Source organism: Mesitornis unicolor, unplaced genomic scaffold, assembly GCF_000695765.1.
Source record: "Mesitornis unicolor isolate BGI_N332 unplaced genomic scaffold, ASM69576v1 scaffold8216, whole genome shotgun sequence".
Taxonomy (NCBI): Eukaryota; Metazoa; Chordata; class Aves; order Mesitornithiformes; family Mesitornithidae; genus Mesitornis; species Mesitornis unicolor.
Window position 1 is genome coordinate 39,347 of NW_010188839.1, and position 18,240 is coordinate 57,586.

An 18,240-nucleotide genomic window follows, 5' to 3' on the forward strand; every position below is an offset into this window, starting at 1 on the left:
TTAGGTTTTCACAATTCCTCTCCCTGGCCCTTAAGAAGGTCATAAGTAGCAATTAGTTTTCTTACTGTTGTGTGAAGGTGTCCTGTGGTAACAGTTGACTAAATATTCCCCTTTTCCCTTGCATGACTCGTGTTGTTATTGGTTCCGGATTTTTATGTTTTTGAGAATAAGTTGTGGGGAAAGTAATGCCCGATTTGGAATGCTGTTGTGTATGCTCATTTCTTCTACTGAAGCTTGGGAATTTAGAGAGACCTTCACAGCTAAGCTTTACATTTGATTTAATAGATTTAAAGTACTTTGTAAGTTTTGCAACATTATGTTATGTATGATATTTGTTGGAATATGTAGTTGTTCTTTAGCTGTTCTTACCATATAGGAGAAGAGGTGTCCCCTTGTCTTTGGATTCTATTCTGCAGACAAGAAATCACCACTGATTTCTAGATATTGCTGATCCATGGACCTCTGATGCTCTTCAGAACCCTTGCTGGCTTGCCTTTGGTTTCCAGTGAACAGAAATGGCAGTGTCAAGTGTGAAGTAAACAATCCTGAAATTCATAAATTCATTCATTCCTAAATTTATTTTCTGCTATAGTGTCACCTAACTGCAGTGTCACTGGAGTGCTCAGGGTGCTTGATGAATTGTTTGAATCCACGTTTGCCCTAAATATGTGAAAGAGCCTTCCTAACACTCCAGGTTTTCGAGTTCTGTGCTGAAGGAAATGATACTAGTGAACTGAGACATGATCTATAAATATCAACAATAATTGACATTGAGTGCAGAAGGAGAAAGGAAAAGAGTATTCCAAAAAGATACCTGTGATACCAAACTAATGTTTGGTACAAAAGTGAAGAAAATGTCCTGGCATACTTTTTTAAAACTCTGACAAGGACCAGTGTGGAATACTGTTACACTGGGTTATTCTGATCACTGAATGTCATAGATTTACTATTTAGACCTAACTGTCTAAATTTTATGGGTAAAATTTACATACTAGTAAAATCTGATGGAAGTGTTTGTATTCCTTAGTGGAAAGCTAATATTTTTCATTCTGAGCCAGGCATTGAATATGTAACACACGCTTTTTTTATTTTTTTATTTTTTTTAAAAGAAAGAGTTATTAGCTTTTACATTTTATGCTCTTCAAACCATAGCATGAAACTTGGTTAAGATAGACCTACAAAGAAAGTTAAATTTTACTAAACCAATCAAACTCGAAGAATGCGAAAATTATGACAACTTACGTGAAAAGCATGGCTTTGCATACAGATTTTGGAAGTGGAATCTGAATGCCTAATACACCTTTTCTGTATGAAAGTGTTACTTTCTGCAATATCAAGTTATGCTGTGTACATTTAAATCTGTCTGCTGTTTTGATCTGTTTGCAGTTTTAAAATATTCATTCAATTTTCTTTGCACTCCTTTGTTACTCTGTGACCATCTGCCCCTTTGTGTTTCTGTAATGCCTCTTGTGCACTGCATGTTTGATGTATTTAGATACTGTACAAATGGATGAGAATGATGATTTGGGAGCTCTTTTGTTTTACATCTAGCCGTTTCTGAAGGTGAGTATTTCCTGGGGATCCATGTCAGTTTTGGCTGCTGAAGGTGACATTCTTAATAATGGAGTTCATATATTTAATAGCAGATGTGTAAATTAATAGAAATAATGTGTGTGTGGAATCTGCATGTGGTAGATATTTTAATTTCTGCATGGAAGCTGACTGTGGAGATTTTTTTCTAAATATTCTCTTCAGTAACAAGGAAGGCTTGAAGTAATTCAGGTTTTTTCAAAATACTCTATTTTGTTTGTTTGTATTAGACACTAGTATTATTCACATTGTTCTCAAAATGAATTCTCAATTGAAAAGCTATTTCAGTTTGCAGGACTTAACAGGAAAAGGCGTTCTAGAAAAAGACTCCAGGTCACATTTTAGAAATGGCTCCATATCCAGCTTAGGCTCTAGTTCCGGCTCAGAAATTACGGAGCCAGCTTTAAAAAAGACACCAGAAATGGTTCCATCTCCAACAATGACCTGTAAAAATTGTCCTAGACTCAGCTCTAGAGATGTTCTCCAGAAATGGGCTCTAGATTCAGCTCTGGAAAGGGATAGATTGTGAGACAAACACCTCTAGAGCAGGCCAAGCAAAGACCTCCGGAAAGGGCTGTGGGAAAGGACTCCAGAACATGCTCTAAATTCATCTCCAATAAACAGCTGGGTAATTTAACCTAGATAAAGCTCTGGAAAAGACCTAGAAATGGCTCTAGTCCCACTCTGGAGAAGGGCTCTAAAATTGACCTAAGATCTATTTCTGGAATGTGGTCTAGAGCCAGTGTGGCTCTAGAAAAGGGCTCTAGTGCTGGCTTTGGGTCCTGCTTCAACAGAGGGCTCTGAAGAAGGCTCTAGCTCTGGCCTCAGAGCAGACTTGACAAACAGCTCCTCCTTAAAAATATTAGGAAAAAATTACTCTGGATCCAGCTCCAGCAATGTGTCTGGAATTGTGTTTGGAAGTGTGACTCAAAACTTGTGTGTTGGTAATTTCTTTCAGCACAGAGAATTTATTAGGAATCTAGGTGGACATCCACAACTTTTATCATAGAATCATAGAATCCCAGGTTGGAAGGGACCACAAGGATCATCCAGTCCAACCTCTCAAGGTAAAAGTACAGTTTAAATGCGATGAGGCAGCCCCTGTCAAGTTGACTCTTAAAACTGACTGATGTAGGGGAATTTACCACTTCCGCTGGGAGATTGTTCAATGTCTGATTGATCTCATGGTAAAAAATTTCTTCTGGAGTTCAATCGGAATCTCTCCACAAGCAACCCTTCATCTTTTCCGTGTGACTCCTTGTGAGAAGGGAGTCTCCCTCTTCTTGGTAGCTACCTTTTATATACTGGTACATGGTGATAAGATCCCCCCTAAGCCTTCTCTTCCCAAAGCTGAACAGGCCCAGTTTTCTCAGCCTTTCTTCATACATCAGGTCTTCCAGTCCTCTGATCATCCCTGTGGCCCTTCTCTGGACCCTTTCCAACCTGTCTGCATCTTTCTTGTATAGCGGGGACCAAAATTGGACACAGTACTTGAGGTGTGGTCTGACCAGTGTTGAGTAGAGAGGGATGATGACTTCTTCGTCTCTGCTGGTGGTGCCCTTTTTAATGCAACCCAGCATCCTGTCAGCTTTCTTTACAGCTGCAGCACACTGTTCGCTCATGTTGAGCTTGTCATCCACCAAGACCCCCAGGTCCCTTTCCACAGTGCTGCTCTCTAGCCAGGTAGAACCCAGTCTCAGCTGTGTTCTTGAATTATGTATTCCCAGATGCAAGACCTTGCATTTGTCTGTTTTGAACTTCATACAGTTCCTGCTAGCCCACTCGTCCAGTCTGTCCAGGTCTTCCTGGAGGGTGGCTCTCACTTCTGGAGTGTCAACTACCCCACTCGTTTTGGTGTCATCAGCAAACTTCATCAGGGAGCCTCCTGGTCCCAACATTGAGATCACTAATGAAGATATTGTTGGACCCAGTATTGATTCCTGAGAGACCCCACTTATGACTGGTTGCCAGTTAGAAAATGAACCATTTACTACCACCCTCTGGGAACAGCCCATCAGCCAGTTCCCCACTCACTGCACAGACCACTTTTATCTGTGTTGTAGTTTGTCAGTTTTTCAAGGAGGAGGCTGTGGGGGACCATGTTGAAAGCCTTGGAGAAGTCCAAGTAGACAACGTCCACCGCTCGCACTGCATCAACCAAACAGGTCACTCCGTCAAAGAAAGCAATCGGATTTGTTAAACATGATCTGCCCCCATGGTGGCTTTTCCCAGTCACGTGTCCCAGTTTACTGGTGGTATTACTCAGGAGGATTTGCTCCATAATCTTCCCAGGAATCGACGTGAGGCTAATAGACCTGTCATTACCTCGGTCCTCCTTGGAACCCTTCTTGTATATAGGGGTGACTAGCCTTCTTCCAGTCTTCGGGCATGTCTCCTGATCTCCATGATTTCTCAAAGATTATGGAGAGTGGCCTCACAACGACATCAGCCAGCTCTGTTAGCACCCTCGGGTGGATGGCATCTGGGCCCATCAATTTATATGGGTCAAGCTCCTGTAATAGTTGACACACCAGCTCTTCCTTCACTGATGGTGGGTCTGTGTCTGCTCCAGTATGGATAGTTGTTTCTGTGGCAGTGCTGGTAAAGACAGAGGTGGAGAAGGTGTTGAGGACCTCTGCCTTTTCAGCATTGTTGGTGACTAGTTCACCTCTCCTGTTAAATAGCGGGCCAATATTCTCCTTCTGCTTGCTTTTAATATATCTGAAGAATTCTTTCTTGAAGTTTCTGACATCTCTGGCCAATTTCAGTTCAAGCTGAGCTTTTGCTTTCCTAACTGCATCCTTGCACACCCTGACAACACCTTTATAATCTGTTCTTTCACAATAAGACTGCATGTTTGAATTCTTTCAGTATTTGGAAATACAGCGCAAAATGCTTGCAGCTCTGGAAAGTTGCCACAGATGTATTCAGATACTTTTGCATTTTCAACATAGAATCTTAGAATGGTTTGGGTTGGAAGGGACCTTAAAGATCATCCAGTCCAACCCCTGCCTTGGACAGGGCCACCTCCCACCAGCCCAGGCTGCTCAAAGCCTTGTCCAGCCTGGCCTTGAACACTTCCAGGGAGGGGACATCCACAGCTTCCCTGGGCTACCTGTTCCTGTGTCTCATCACCCTCACAGTCAAGAATTTCTTCCTAATATCTAGTTTAAATCTACCCTCTTCCTGCTTAAAACCATTCCCCCTCCTCCTGACGCTACCTGCTGTTGTAAGAAGTCCCTCCCCAGCTTTCCTGTAGGACCCCTTCAGGAACTGGAAGACTGCAATAGGTCCCCCTGGAGCCTTCTCTTCACCAGACTGGACAACCCCAACTCTCTCAGTTGGTCCTCACAGGGGAGGTGCTCCAGCCCCTGATCATCTTCATGGCCCTCCTCTAGGCCTGCTCCAACAGCTCCATTTCCTTATGTTGGGGGCCCCAGAACTGGACACAGTACTGCAAATGAGGTCTCACCAGAGCAGAGTAGAGGGGCAGAATCAACTTCCTTGACCTGCTGGCCACACTTCTTTCGATGCAGCCCAGGATGCGGTTGGCCTTCTGGGCTGCAAGTGAACGTTGTCGGCTCATGTTGAGTTTTTCGTTGACCAACACCCCCAGGTCCTTCTCTGTGTGTGACTCTGAATAATTGTTTTAGCTCCTAGAAATGGCAGGGTGATCATGCCCTATTTTGATTACTATGTCTTTTGAGCCAGCAGCAAGGAGTGGGTTCAAAATGTAAGAGACACCAGAGCATCTTTCTCCTTTGTAGAAATTCCTCTGGTTCTGATGCAAGGCTTAGGCAGAGCATCTTTGAAATGCACTTGATGCACTTCACACTTGATAGAATGGCACAAAAATTGCCACTGAGAGGCTGCCCAGCAATTCCAGCTCTGTAAAGGGAGGTGGGCTGCTTCAGGAGCCTGGTTTTACATGTAGCTTTGGTTACACAGTGTGTGTAACAGGCATAAACTGGACCAGTGTTCTCCAAAGTCATGAAGTACTGAGCATGGAAATTGGGAGCTGAGGACAGGCCTCCTCCAAACACTCCAAAATAAAAGACCAAAGCACATCATGGCTGTTGCTGCACAGGACAGTGAGCTGAAATTCGAAAGTTAAGTTAGAAATTAGAAAGTTAAGGTTATTAGAAAGTTAACAAATTAAGCTAAACCTTAAAAAAATAAGAGAATTGAGTGATACTCATCCACCCTCAAAGTACTTTTAAAAGTGTGTTGAAAGTTAAAATAAATGTGCCAGTAATTCAGCATGCATTAAACTGTTTTACTATGAACACAGAAAATAATAAAGTATAAAACTTTGTAACTTATTTAGCAAGAGGCATGGCGTTTAATGATGCATGATAATCTATTCCTCAAGATAGTCCTTATCATTAGGAGATGGTTTCTGCTGACTGTATTTTCTGCTCAGGACATTAGTATTTCTTTGGGTAGCCATGGGAACAAATAAGACCTTTGAAACACACTTTAACAAATCTCTCTAAGTTGAATTTATTGCCTTTCTCTAAAGGACACCAATCATAAACTTTGACATGTCCTTACATACATCCTCCTACATGCAAGTCTTGCAGGTTACTAAGAGAATGTTCATTTTTTTTAATCTTTCCCACAGTATTATTTGCAATGTTTGTACATAGTGATTCTAAAAGCTGAGAGTACACAGTAATCCATGCTAATGTCATGGCAATATCTGTCAATTAATGTCATATAAAATATGTTGGCACAGATAAGCCTATACACCTAAGAACTGTTGTCTACAGTATATATGGAAAAAATAATAGAAAAAGACATTTGAGTAATGATGCACCAAATAGAAAATGGCAGTTAACTGTCATCCATAGTCTTTTAGCAAAAGGGAAATGAACTATTTCTGACAGTAGTTCTTTTCATGGCAGAAGGAAGCCTTAGTAAAAAAAAAAAGTTATGGATAAAAACTTAATTTTGTCACATAGATAAACAGAATATACCTTCAAACAGAAGAGAGGGTCTGCAGCTCTAGATCTCAGCAGGTTATGAGCTAAAGCAGGTTCATTGATAGCTGTGTGGCTGGTAAAAATAAAATTCAAACACAAATAGATGCAAAACAAGGAAATACTCAATTGATCAATCAAGGATAATATATTAACAGCAAATAATCAGAAAATACTTTCAGCTGTATATAGCAGTGACTCTAACCAGCTGCTTTAGACAGAGACCACTAAAGTCAGTGGGAGTAGTTCAGTACTTCTGAATAAGAGGTTGAAGGGAACTGATTTTATTTCAGTCCTGTTTGAACTTATCACACCGAGGCTTCTTAGGGATAAGTCCTGTGAGATGCTTGCTGATGAGCTCCTGGCAGATAACAAACCACAGCAGTTTCATAAACTATTGACAGTACACATCGCGATAGTGGGGTGAAACACTCTGGGGTATGGGCCTACCCTCAGTACTGCCTCTTCTTCCGCTAAGGAATCCAGTGTGCCCTGAGCCATACAGGTCTTTACTCAGGATGGAATGAGCACATCTTAATATGCAGGTACAATAACAGCCTGAAACATCAGATCACGTTGCTCTATCCAATTGTTCCCTATCTTGCTGTTCTCACAGATGATCCCATTGCATTCATGTATGCTCTGGTACAGTAATGCTGTGCAGGCCCTGTGCTACACAGAGGTTGTGCTGGAGCTGTTGAATATGCATTTCATCAATTGCTAACAAAGTATGAGGAAATAACTACAGGTAGGCAATACCAGTTTGCATTTCTCCATCAAGAACCCAGTGCTCCTTGCTCAAGGGAAATTCCTGCTAGATTTTTTTTGTGCTCCAGAAATAATTCTACGGTGTTCAGCCTATGACTTTTGATTATTTCTGAAAGAAGGGATAACAGTGATGTTTACACATTTCCAGTAATTAAAGATGTGGTGTTACATAGCCTTTGATGTCTCTCTACATGTTGTACATTACACCCAGCTGTGAGCTATTGTCCATGCTTATCCATGGAGTTTAAGCAGTTTGAGTTCTCTGATTTGATTCTGCAAATTTGTTGGTTGGTATGGTTGCTACTGTGTGAAACTTCTTCTGTGAGTCTGGTGGCCAACACCGTACTCCTGTGAGTACATTTTTGTTATGTGAGTGTTCTCTGTGTATAAACGACAGTCTAGGATGTTCGGATGACAGTTCTACATATAGCATAACACTTTCCATGTACCAGACCCTGTGTGGTTGCATACTGCAGTAGATGAATTCTCTCTCTGCATTTGTAGTGACGCAAAAGGGCAGTAATATGGCCAACAAAGAATTAGTGTCCTGGTTTATGCTTAGACATTGAAAGCAACTGTATATTTCCTATCATCAATGCCTAGCAATGCACAGGAGCTACAGCAGCACTCGTGTTGCTGCATAGCTGCTCTTATGAAAAGTGCCTAGCCTTTAGCATGGAAGAACTTTCAGCTGATAGGAGGGCCAGTATAGGTGTCTCCTTAGTTATCATGTCTGTGAATTACAGAAAGAAGGGAGAGTGTAGCAGGTACTCACATTTAAGCACATTGTCTTAGAATTTTTGGTTAATGTGACTCTGCCTCAAATTAAGGTGTAAAAACTAGTGAGCTACACTTGAGTGCCCGTAGGTACTCCCTGCTGCCACCTCCACCCTGTTGTCTGTGTCTGTACCAAGCCATTCCCAGCTGGTGTGTACCAATAGCTGTTACTTAGCTCTGTTGAAGAAAGAAAAACCTAACATGAACATGATTGCCCGCACTATCAAAGAAGCAACTCAAAACCTGAATTCTATATGCTCCTGCCTCAACAACCATTGGTGGTGGTGGTAGTGTGCCTAAACATAGAACTGAAATAATCTTCCTGCAAGGAGTCAAGGAATTTTTGGGCAATAGAAATAAAACCTGCATTTTATATAGTAGCGTAGTTATCATTAAAAACAAATTGGATTATGTAGGTGAGTCTCCTTATAATGCTTTCTTTTGCAAGTGATGTCTGCTTTCTACTGCAGATGCAATTGACTGAGTTATTTACACTATGGCTGCAACTTGAAGCTTTACTCAGTTTACAGGATACTGTCATATACTGTGATTTTAACTAGGTATAAATTAGGCTGGCTAGGACTGGGTCATCTTATTTATTTGCATTGGCAGTGAAATCAAGAGCTGAATTGCCTCTGTCTCTTGGTAGCAATAGACTGTTTCGAAGAAATTTTTGAAAGCAAACAGGTAATTTTACAAGGTATTGCTATACAGGTTATGCAAGTCTGCTCTATAAGGTTTTTCAGAAGTAGAGACTTGCAAAAAGCTCTTTCTACTAACCCTACTAGCTGAAAGTCTTCCTTTTGAAGCATATTATCCTTTACTATATGAGACAGTAGTGACCTTGGCTTTCTCTAATTGTTGAAATTAGGACAAAAACATGTTCGTTGAGTCTTATGCTTTATGAAAACTACTTAAGTTAATTTTATTTTTAAATTGAAATTTTACAATAGGCCTGATTTTCATTTCACGTATGCTGGTGTCAAATCAGAGTAACTCATCAGGATTTTTTCAGTTTGCACTTTGGGTGGAGACTAATTTAAATCACATTTTAGTGGAGAGGCCCTTATAAATGCTAGCATAGTCACAACAGCCCTTTGAAAAAAACATTTTTGTCAGTTAAGTCACTGAACAACCACCCCCCCCCCAAATACACACTTTCAAATGCCAAATCCAGGTCATTTTATGAAACCAGAAATGCATATTTTGAAGTTGATTCTTAGAAACCAAATATTTACAGAGCCTAAGTCCACCTACCACAGTTAATGTGCCACTTCCTAAGCCTGTCAACTTCTTTGGCTTCTGGACTGAATACTGGCTTGATGACAGTCAGGGAGGCCAGTTCAGGCCATTAGCCTAACCACGTCAGTACCTATGCTGCCTACATAGCCCAAAGCACTTTTTCCTGCCCTGGATCCAGCCTATGCTCTCCATAGCCATAAAATGCTGCACAAGATCATCTCCTTCCAGGAGATCAACCAATGTCTGCATATCTTTGTCTAAATATTCAAATATCTTGTCTAAATGTCTTTGTCAGAAGTTTTGAAGAGCCAATGTCTCTTCCTTATCTCACCCTCATCATCTTTTTCAAATAACTTCTTGCTTCTTGGAGAAAATGCTTTTGTTCTGCTAATGGGAAACTCATTGTATTCCAATTCCATTTAATTCCATTTTCTTATTCATGGTATTTCAGTAAAAGGAACATGTGGATATGTGTGTCTGAGGGATGTCACTTCATTGTGTCTGTGATAGAAACAAATACCATAGAGCCAGATTCCTCCCTTCCCTAAAGAAAATGCAGTCTTCTCAGGTGTTATACTTCCTTACAAGCAGTCAGGTTGTAAAAATAAAACTTTTAAATAGCATGGAAATTAAGCACCATTGCATCTTCCCCTACTGATGCAATGCAGCAGCATTTAACAAGACAATGTCTGACTTCTATGTTGTATTAAGCTGAAAGGTCATAGTTAGCCGCCTGTATAAAAAACTGTTTAATTCTCTGCGTGCAGCCATTTTAATGTTAAAGTCGAAGTTAAAAGGTGGTTCAGTCATAAGTGAAGTGCTGTTGAAGCTAGCTGCCTTGCCAAATGTTTCATTAAATTACTTCTTTCACTTTACTCTATGTAATAACAGCAGCTTTCATTTCACTTTGCCCACACAGATCACATGTCCTTCACCTTAATGAAAAGCACTTGGAAAACGTAACAGAATATGAATACTTAGTAAAAGCTAGCAAGGGTTGTTACTTCTGATTTCATCCTGTGCCCTCATAGCTCTTTTTTCAAGGATACTGCCTATGGAACGAGAGTTACGAGTACGTTGCCTCAGTCGTTGTAAATCGATGTAAAGGACCGTCTCTTTGATACCTCTCTGAGAGAAGCTTAAACCCAATATTCCATAAACCAAGCAATTTCTTGTTGGCTTGTGACTTCTGCTGCTGAAACAATGAAATCTTTTTGGTTTGCTTTCTTTTTTTAAAAAGCAGTTATCTCTCAGAGACATCTGTTCAGCTAGCTCTCTTACATGAGCATTTTTCTGAAGAGATGGCCTTTTGAAGGACCTTGTCCTTGGATGGTAGGTGAAGGGTAGCAAATGCAAAGCAAGCACTGGCATTTTTTAGCTTTGTTACAGTGCCATCAGATGGAACAGGATGATCTCCACATGCCAAACCAAATTTTTGCTGAATTAAGTGCTCCACTGTAAAAGGTGTAGTGCCTGCCTCTCAGCTTTTGCACCATAAAATTAAGAAAAAATACAAAATCTGTATGGTTGCATGTAAAGAGCTTAACTTTTGTCAACGCAGAAATTTAGCACTTAGAAAATGTGTTTGAAGACTTCAAATAAAACAGTGAAATTAAAAAATTATATTTAATTTTTTAGCTATAAAAAGATTATATATTTGCAATTCTAAATAATGTCTGTCACTGAACTGAAATACTATGTTGAAATATGTGACTTTCTATTATTCTGCTGTATTTTATTAGGAGGACAACATCATATTGATAATTGTGTTCACCTTGTTAAAATATTGTGCAAGTCTTACACTAATTTCCTAATATTCTTCCACTTGAAAATTGGTATTATTGAGTGCTTTAATAAATTTCCACTTGAGAGTATATTAATTAGGGGATATTTCCAAGTGAAAGTTCACAATAAATAAAGGGTTTCAGATTCATAGTAAATGAAATTACTGTAGCCATCTTTTAGGTGTAATTTCAGCTCTATTGTAAGATTAGCAGGTTAGAACAAAAATTGGTTTATACTTACAATACAGTTCAAAAATGCTTGCCTACTCCTAAGCATATATATTGATACTCAGATAGACTGGAAAATGTTTGATCCTTACAGTGAAGGAAGTTATGGGTTTGGAGCTGTGTATCAGACCAAGCGTGGTAATAATGTTAACACATGAAATGTTGTGGTGCAAGAATTTACTTGATAATTGTCTTGAGTTCTGTTATCATTAAGGCAGTCATAGATTCATGGGATAATTCAGGTTGGAAGACACCTCAGTAGACCATTTTGTCCAACCTCCTTCTCAAAGAGCATGACTTAATTATTTTAATTAGCATTCCATGATAATTCAGGGATTGACCCAAATCATGAAGCTAAAGTAGACAGTCAAAGACCTTGTATGTCTTGAGGCTGGGGCAATGAGATTCAATTTGTATAAAAGGTTGCATTTCTGAACTGTGTTATCTAGGCTCTGTTACAGAGAGCAAAAGAACAAAACACCCAGATCTCAAACAGCACAGGTATCTCTGCATGACACAATTAAGAGAGTTCATTAGTGGCATTTTGTGAACCGTGCATTGAAATAAGTATGTTTGGACATGGCCAACAAGCTGTGGCTGGAAGTGGAAGGGCTTTAGATCTGACTGCCGGAATTTCTTTCTCACTGAAACTAATACTCGTGTCTCTGAAATGACTTCATTACTGCAAGTCGATTTCTCTTCGTAGCCATTTGATAAAACTGATTTTAAAATCAGCATAGAAGAACTCATAACTAAATGAGGGGTGAGAGGGCTCTTCCAATATGTGAAAAGTCAAGAAGAATGCTAAATTTTCAGTTAAAAGCTCTGGAAGTTTTGATGAAATATTATAGGCCATGACTTCTTTGCACCACTATCTTGTTTTCAAAGAAGCTCTCAAATCTTTGGTATAGTTTATTCAGTTCATTTTCTGTTAGTATGGTATTCTGCAATGTCAAGACCTAGGTTAAAATGCCTGGGAGTTTGACAATCAGTATTTTTTTCTGCTTTATCTGAATTTGATAGAGAATTTTCCAAGGAAAGAGAAAAAGCCAAGGCCCGAGGGGACTTTCAGAAACTGCGTGAAAAACAGCAGCTCGAAGAAGATCTGAAGGGATATTTAGACTGGATTACACAGGCGGAAGACATTGACCCTGAGAATGATGAAGAGGTTGATGAAGAAGGCAAGCGGAACAGTACGTGTTCTTTACTCTGTACTGCTTTTGTGGGGGGAGAGTTTGACTGCTTTTAATGATGTTACACTAGAGTGAATGCAGCTTATCTGATGTTGCTTTCGGATTTCCAGTTTGCAAAAGTGTTTGTTAGCAGAGCATTATTACGTTCATATCATTCATTCAGAGCATTATTATATTCATACTTAATCATGCAAGAAAATTCCGAATCTTACAACAAAATTCTGCTCTGAGCTGTCCATATACCAATCACTGTCTGCACTGAGTCACTACTGAGACTGTAAAACTCTGCTTTTTTTGTGCTCTGTAAGAAGTTAGTGCATGCAAGCTATGTGCCACTAAATAAAATCATAAATCCTTAGTCAAGAAGAAGATGTGTTTGCCTGTACGTACATGCAATAGAAATAATAATAATATTAAATCTTAAAAAATATGGCCAAAACTACAGTCAAGAAATAACCTTGTGCTAATAGCAAGGATTTTTTTGTTTTGAAGTAGGGAAATGAAAGTCTGAATCTTTCTTTCTGATATTCAAGAAGGCCATATAAAATCTTTTTATTAGATGCATTAACTGAGTGTGAAATAAATGAAATCTTACGGCATTTTTTTTTGACACTGAGGATTATAGTTACCACTATGTATTTATTCAACAACAGTGTATAGTGTATTACAGGAAAGGTAATTTATGCTTTAGTGGCCCTCTAGTGCTTCTGACCCGAGTCCTAATTTAAAGGAAGAAGTTAGTTTCATGATATTACAACAACTGTAAAAGTTTCTTGATTTCTCTGTCAGAAATTTCGAATTGCAGCAGTACTTTAATGTCATCATTTAGTAGAGATTATTTTAGCCTCTTAGCCATGTTTACATAGTAGAGGTTAACATTTTCATGAGACTTTTTGGTGCTGTCCATAAACAAGAATGTGGGTTCAGTATGTGACTTATGATTTAACACTAAACGTAGGATTAAAGTCCAAATGTCAGTATGTATGCTAACGCTAGATAGCACCTCATTGTTCAAGTGATACTCCAGAAGTCATGATACTTCTTTGTTTAGATACTGTTGAGTACGTGTTAGAAAATGCATCTGAAAGTGGTTTGTCAAAGGCAACTTGGAATATTATTTTCTATGTTGAAGTAACACATAATTACTGTTCTTTTCTAGTGCTGCTAATTTATTGTGAAGTGTTCTTTTAAACCATAGCACTTTTCAGAAGTAATAAAATAGTGAAGATTACGTGGTTTGATATTGAGGTATCTGTTTTTACACTTACCTCTGTATTGCATGTAGTTTTTAAACATCTTTCTATTTTTCAGTTTCAGAATTTTATTAGTCCTTTAGCTTGCAATAAAAGCAGGATATGAATCTGTGTTACTGACTGGAAGGAAACAAGAAGATTTTATGAGAAGCTGGAAAACAGCTTGTGGGTTGATGATGATGCCAGCATCAGCCAGAAAGGAATAATTTATGTCTGTATGAAAAAATCTGTAGCACAAATAGAGTTTTTGTTTAGAGCAGAGGAAAAAAAGCCAAGGAGTTCACTATAATTGGTTATTCCTTATTCCTGCTAATGTTTTGTGGAGGGAATACATAAACTGTGCATTTGAGTATGAATATAAAATCCTAAGACCGAGAAGTAAAAGACTGCACATTTTATGAGGTAAATACACTTTGTACAAGACTGCCGTGCAGAATTGTAGGTGATGCCAAATTTACACCGTGTTGGACAGCCGTGCTGTCGGCTGTGGTGCTGGGGGACTTGGTTTGCAAGACTGCAGGTGAAATCCCACGAACTTTCTGCATTCTGTTCAAACAGCATGTTTGTTAAAGAACCATTTGCTCCAGCATTCCTTAAACAGCTTCTAGGTCATATAGGTCTTTCTTTCATACATTGAAAATACTTGTTTGCAATGTTGTTGATTTTTGAGAGGGCTTTTGGCTCTAAACTGTTAACTTAGACATAATTTTAGGGTAGGGTAAGAATCGAAGGGGATTTGCAGAGTGAAAATAGGAGACAAAAAGTAATTAAAATAACTTCAAAACAAATCGCAAGAATGTAGTTTCAGGCATGCATATATATTTTGAGTGGAAATTTTCAGTGAATAGGCAATCTCCTAGCATTCCTTTGGGTTTGTACACAGGTGCTTCAATGTGTGGCTTAGAATTAAATTTTTAATATCAGCTGCAACAGGGTATAAAGGAGGAAGGGTTGCTGAATTGCTCCACCTCCTTTTGTTCAAGGTGTGCTCTGCTGCACATCACCTTGCACAGGGAGGTGTGACGAGAGACAGCACAAGCTCTCTATGTAGTTATTCCTTGGGAGGCTTTTGGGTTAGAAGCACAGTTATGATAATGAGCTATGTTTGTCTTCAGGTGAAATTTAGCTAGTTACCACCAGGTTAATAATACTGGGTAGTAAACTTAGGACATAAATTTAGTCCAAATGTATACTGGTGATGTGCTTCTAGAACTGTCTTTGAAGCATAAGGTAGGGCCCGGGTCCCAAGATAGGCAGGAAAAAAATTTGCAGGCTTCTAGGCAGCTGTTTTGTCCCTACTTTGAATACTTAAACCTCTGTATGATCAAAATTACTGCTGCGTTATGGTGATGGAAGATCACACTCATGCTCTCCAGTGATGTGGAAGAGCTCTGGGTTTAGGATCCCTTTTGGCAGCAAAAGGTACAGATTTCAAAGGCAGTTGAATCAGTGATTAATAGCTTCTTACATAATCCTTGAAAAATGTAGTTTAAGTTCCAGCAACCCCAGCATTTTAAAATTTCTAACCAGAGAAGTAATTTTATATGAACCCCCTGTATCTGTACATCTCTGCTGATAGTGGGCAGATATTCAGTGCTGTTGAATTACAGAATACCTTTTAACTCCCAGAGTTGTAAATAGGCCTTTTGTAAAAGTCTTTATTATGAACCAATATCTAGTTACCCTGAAGTAAGTGAAAAACTTCAATGTACTTCAAAGCATTGCGAATTTAGCACAGAATGCAAAAATCAGTGAGAGGTGAGAGGTCCAGCCCCGGTTAGGTGTGCTGCCGGTAATTTCGGTCTGTTTTACCTAACGTTGTGTTGTATGTATGGACACTTTTTTTTTTGCGTTGCCACTGCTGCCATCTGCTGTGTAAATGCTGGGATTACATGTGCTTAACACGAAGGGGTTACATTGGCTGACTTAATGGAAGAGAAGAAGAAAAGCAGACTTAGGTGCTTTGGCCGTTCTTCCAATAAACATGGTAAAACGTGTTCTGATTTGCAGTTGAACTTTCTTTTGTGCCAATATTGCATTTGATGTGTTGGCTTTTGAAAGCACAGATTGTATGCGTTTTCTATAACAAAGGCATATACATCTTTGGCATGGAGACGCTCATGCATGCAGTTCTGCTGTTTTAAGTGCATGTCTGAACTGGACTGGTGCTGCAGTGCTCTACCTTCCTAAAGTCTAGAATTTAATCTCTTTAGATTTCCACTGAAATGTCTTTGTGACTGTTCTCGTTGCAGCGTAGGTTTTATTCTTCAAAGGTCAGGTAAAGCAGATTAAAAAAATGTATTTTAAGTTCAGGTGTGAAGAAATTAGAGTATTTTACAAGCTTTATAATGGATCGTGGCATCTTAGAACAGTGTGATGATAATATTTACCATTTATTTACAATACTTTTAATGTAGAATCTAAAAAACATAACAGACTTTTACTGTATCTTCTCTTGTTATTGATGGTTTTGTTTGTGTCATTTGTGTTTTATTAAATTTCTTTCTCACCCACAGTGGACATGGACAGGGATTTGAATATGATAGTTGTTTTTGAATCTGCACTCTTTTAGTACTGGCAGATGTATTGAATTGACATAATCACAACGGTAGCAATTAGGAGGTGTAGTTTTAATCCTACCTGCAACAAAGTTATTGGAGCACCTGACTTCCTTGCTGTCCTGAGAATCACTGTTGTGGCTCAGACTGAGGCTGACAGATCTGATCCAGTTACTTTAGAGCATGCAGAATATTAAGTCAGAAATTTCTAGGACCTCGTGAACTCATTTTCTGCAAGTACTGAGTCAGCTTGAAATTATTTGTGTAACTATTACACATATTGTCTAATAATAGCTCACACAGCTTTACAGGCTGGAATATTTTTTCTGAAAAATTGCTAAAAGACTCTGGTTGCAATTTTACTTTGGATATGTGTTTTGACATAGCCTTTAAACTGGCAGGTTCAGGTTCTGGTATCAGTCATGAAACAGCATGGAACTGGCTGCAAACTTGCTGTTTTCTACTGGCTGCAAATGCTGTCTCGCTACCAGTACCTGACCTCGCTGCTCAGAAGCATTCTCAAGCATGTGTGCTCTGACGTAGCTTTGTCTGTGTCTGGCAGGGCACGTGTACCTTTCAAGAGTAGGATTTTTCTGAAGTACAAATTGGTGGCCTAAGTCTATTTCTTTTTGTATTTGTGAGACTGTTATCCTGATCTGAGTAGCTCAAACTTAGACTACCACTGGATTAGAAATCCCGCCCTAAATACCCTACCTCTATTTGTATTAAAAGCACGCAAGTCTGTGGAGTATACAACATTCCCAAGAGTCACAGTGTCGTCCTTCAGGCTGCAAGTGGTTGGTTCAGTGATGCTTCTGTAATGAGGACTGATGATTTCTCTCTCCTTCCACTGCTGCACAACCATCCAAACTTATATTGAGTTTCCATGGGTTGCCTATAAGAAAGATTGTTGATAGTATCAACACTAAATCTGCACTATGCAAACAGATACCTCGCTACAGTACCATGTAGAACATCTTCCAGGCAACTTCTCCTTAAACTGAATTTAGCCTGAGGAGCTTCACAGTCAGAATAGATAGTAGCATTTCTTTCTGATGTGTTTTCTGGGCATGCAGCAGATTACAAAAATCTGAGATGAATTTGCTATGATAATGTTGCCTCTTTGGGAATTTTTTTTGTTCTCTTTTCCTTTTTGACTACCTCAAAGATGGGGTGATTCAAAACATCCATGTACTGATTTGAGAAAGAATTAGGAGAATTCTGGATCTCATGGAATTGGTTGGATGTTACTAGCAGACAGGAGATGACCATTTTGCAGGGTAGATCTAATATTTTGCCACTGTAGTACCTTCTTTAATAATTGTAAGACTCTGTTACTGATTATCTGACTAGTTGTGCAGATCACTCCAGTTCTGCAGCTATTTTTCTTCAGTGCATGTAACCAGAAAGCTACCCAAGGTGCATCAATGAGGAAATAAGATCAGCCTATGAATCAAAAATACATAGCTGAAGTTCAAACAGATTAAAATTTTAATTATACCCTTTCTAGAGGAAAACATTTTCAATAATGATACTTGCCACTACAATTCAATAATTCAGGGTGTAATTGAGCCTTCTTCTGGAGTGTACAGTGACACTGAATTGTCACATCACAGGATTATGGAATTTATTTCTCCAGCTGGCTGGGACATACCAGTGCTGATGGACACTGACTTGCTCTTAGCTCTGATTTAGTAGTTATGCTGTGTCCAGGAGTGGAGTTTGAAATCCCTGCTCCAAAATCTGATAACTGTTTAGAGTAAATTGTAAACATTTTAACATGAGAAAAACAATCTATTTTCTTATCTGCAGAAATAAAATGTAGTAGTTGATTTATTTCACAGAATCACAGAATCTCAGGAGTT

The 18,240-nt window shown here is 39.1% G+C and overlaps 1 protein-coding gene across 1 annotated transcript in view; it reads left to right on the forward strand.

The window, feature by feature from the left end:
• LOC104541734 (voltage-dependent L-type calcium channel subunit alpha-1D-like) overlaps nt 1-12,564 on the forward strand; it is a gene marked incomplete at both ends in the record, with an annotated part of 32,981 nt that extends 20,417 nt beyond the window's left edge. Inside the window, one exon of the mRNA XM_010185864.1 lies at nt 12,395-12,564. Within this exon, the coding sequence (XP_010184166.1) occupies nt 12,395-12,564 (170 nt within the window). The remainder of the gene's footprint in view (nt 1-12,394) is intronic.
• Between the last annotated feature and the right edge of the window lie 5,676 nt (nt 12,565-18,240).